This window comes from Egretta garzetta, unplaced genomic scaffold (assembly GCF_000687185.1).
Source record: "Egretta garzetta isolate BGI_Z169 unplaced genomic scaffold, ASM68718v1 scaffold345, whole genome shotgun sequence".
Lineage (NCBI taxonomy): Eukaryota > Metazoa > Chordata > Aves > Pelecaniformes > Ardeidae > Egretta > Egretta garzetta.
In genome coordinates, this window is record NW_009259692.1 from 79664 (window position 1) to 82138 (window position 2475).

Sequence of the window (2475 nt, forward strand, 5' to 3'; positions counted from 1 at the left end):
AGGCGGTGCTGAGGGCCAGGGTTTGGGGGTGGGATGGCAGGGGTAGGGGAGCGGTTGGGCTGGGGGAGCTGAAAGGGCTTTGCCAACCTCAATGATTCTGTGATTCTGGGTTTCTAAGGAGGTCTTTGCTAACGCGATGCCTGTCTGTGCAAGCTCCCCAGTGTGCAGTTTGCAGAAGCCACGCGCTCCCTACAAGGAGTCAGCGCCATAACTGCACCCTCCGAGCCTTTTTGGTTGGTTGGGTTTTGTTTGTTTGTTTGTTTGTTTTTTAACCCATGTCTTCCTGTTGCTGCAGTTTCCCTTTTCCACGTTTTGCAGCTTGGTGTAACATTTATCAAGGTTTCATAAAGGGTACTGGCACTCTGCGCTCAGCACTGTGCTGCGCGGTTTATATATCGAACGTTATAATTCCTGCCCTGGTGGCCCCTCCAGTGTCCCCTGCGTGCTGCTGCCTGCCAGACCAGCATGGTGATGCTGACTGTTATCAGTCTTTAATATTGTTTTGATTTTTGGCATCTGACTCCATAGGGATTCTATCCAGGCAGCTGAGTTGTGGTTCCGCTCCAGCTCCTGGTGCTGAGCTCCTCACTCGCACCGGTCCCCCCCAGTAGCTGGTCTGGGGGACGTGCACCCTCCCAGGCTCAGTTCCCGGCATTCAGGACCCCCACCTACTCCAGCAGCTGCGCTGAGACCCCACTGACTCCAGGAGCTGCGACCCCAGCCCTGGGGTGCCTGCACCCCCATCTGACCCCCATCTGCCAGCAAATCCACTCGTGCCAGTCCCCCAGTAACTGGCACCGTGTCCTCATGCCCACAGAGAGATGATGCAAAAAGACAGTGAAGGGCTTTAAGGGGAAGGTAGGACAGACTGCGGCCATCACAGGGCTGGGTCAGACAAGTGCACAGACCAGCTCCGTTTTACCTAGGGCCAGTCCCTGTCACACCCCTTTCTGCCTATTCCTCCTCAGTTCCTCCCCAGTTCTCTTCCCTTGCATGTTCCCCCATCGCTTTTCACAGCCACGCTGACACCCGCGAATATCCCGGAGCCACGAGTCCAGAGGCTGATGCTGTGCCGGAGGCTGCTCCTGTCCGACCCAGGGAACAGACTGGACACAAAGCGTACGTGTGGGTGGTGGGGGCTCCTAAAGGACGTCTCTTCTTCCAGGAGCAAATACAGTCGCAGCTGGAGAGCCTCCGAAGAGAGAAAGGGGAACTGGAGAGACAGGAGAGGGAGGAGCGATGGATCTGCCAGGACTATCTGGTAGGTGCACAGTGCTACTGGGAAGTTTGTTCAGGGAGGGTGAAGAGAGGTTGATTCTTGGCCTTTGGAGCTGGGCGATTGAATTGTTGTGTCCAGTACCATAAGCACCCCAGGAATCGCAGTCACGCTCCACACCAGAAAGCAAAAGCCGTGGATGCTTTTAATTGCTGCCTGTCCCTTTCCATGGTCCCAGCCTCCCTTGAGAGATCTGTTTCTGCTTGTAAAGGAAAAGGTGACGGCAGAGAGGCAGAAGATTGCACCCGAATTTAAGCAGCTGCGACTGTACCTGGAGGAGCAGGAGTGCCTGCTGCTGGCTCGGCTGGGGGAGCTGGAGAAGCAGATTAAAACAAGACTGAAAGAAAATGCTGCTAAATTCTCCAAGAAGATTACTTACCTGGATGGCCTGATCAAGGAGACGGAGTGTCGGCTGTCAAGACAGGATTCCCTCCAGGTGAGGGCTGCTGAAACACCAGCGCTGGCCTAGCAAACAGCATGTGAGGCACCAGCAGATCAGTGACCCGCACCGGGCTAATCTTACCTTGATTATTGTATTTATTAGCTTTACCTTGCTGGTGTGTCCATTCGCTGTGGAAGGGGAATGTGAGGAATGTGTGTCCCAGATAAGTAGCACTGAGCTGCTTCTTTCTTTCTCCCCTCTAGGACGCCGGTGATGATTTGAGCAGGTATGAGGTGCTTCCCCCTTTACATCACACGGCTGCCTTGGGGTTGCAAAGATTCCTGCCCCAGAACAAAGCCAGATCCCTCAGATATCAGGGATGCCCCATATTTCAGTTTTTCAGAGGCTGATGAACCAGTATGACTCTACCAAGAAAGTCTATCCCTGGGGACAGATTCAAGGAGGACATTTCATTTCTGATGCCTCCAGTCACAAGCCTGGTTGGTTTCTCCATGACCGATGTGTAGCAACACTAAGGCAGGGCCCAGGGTGTAGTGCCCTTGGCTCAGGGCTTCAGCACTTGGATGCAAGTTTGCCCTGAAGGGACAGGGTGACTGGGGGCACTGGGGCCATCACTCATAATAGAAATTTAATGGGCAATTAGAGCATCAGGACACAGTTGTGACCTAGCAAATGAGACCTGCTCGCTCTCCTCTTGTTGATCATAGAATCATTGAGGTTGGCAAAGCCCTTTCAGCTCCCCCAGCCCAACCGCTCCCCTACCCCTGCCATCCCACCCCCAAACCCTGGCCCTCAG

General features: G+C 54.3%; 2 protein-coding genes across 2 annotated transcripts in view; both read left to right on the top strand.

Moving 5' to 3' along the window:
* MARCHF2 (membrane associated ring-CH-type finger 2) overlaps nucleotides 1-2475 on the top strand; it is a 60501-nt gene that overhangs the window by 40901 nt on the left and 17125 nt on the right. The gene's annotated exons all lie outside the window — the stretch shown is intronic.
* LOC104126321 (zinc finger protein RFP-like) overlaps nucleotides 1-2475 on the top strand; it is a 7198-nt gene that overhangs the window by 1925 nt on the left and 2798 nt on the right. Inside the window, exons 3-5 of the mRNA XM_035894332.1 lie at nucleotides 1166-1261; nucleotides 1488-1712; nucleotides 1922-1944. Of these exons, the coding sequence (XP_035750225.1) occupies nucleotides 1166-1261; nucleotides 1488-1712; nucleotides 1922-1944 (344 nt within the window). The remainder of the gene's footprint in view (nucleotides 1-1165; nucleotides 1262-1487; nucleotides 1713-1921; nucleotides 1945-2475) is intronic.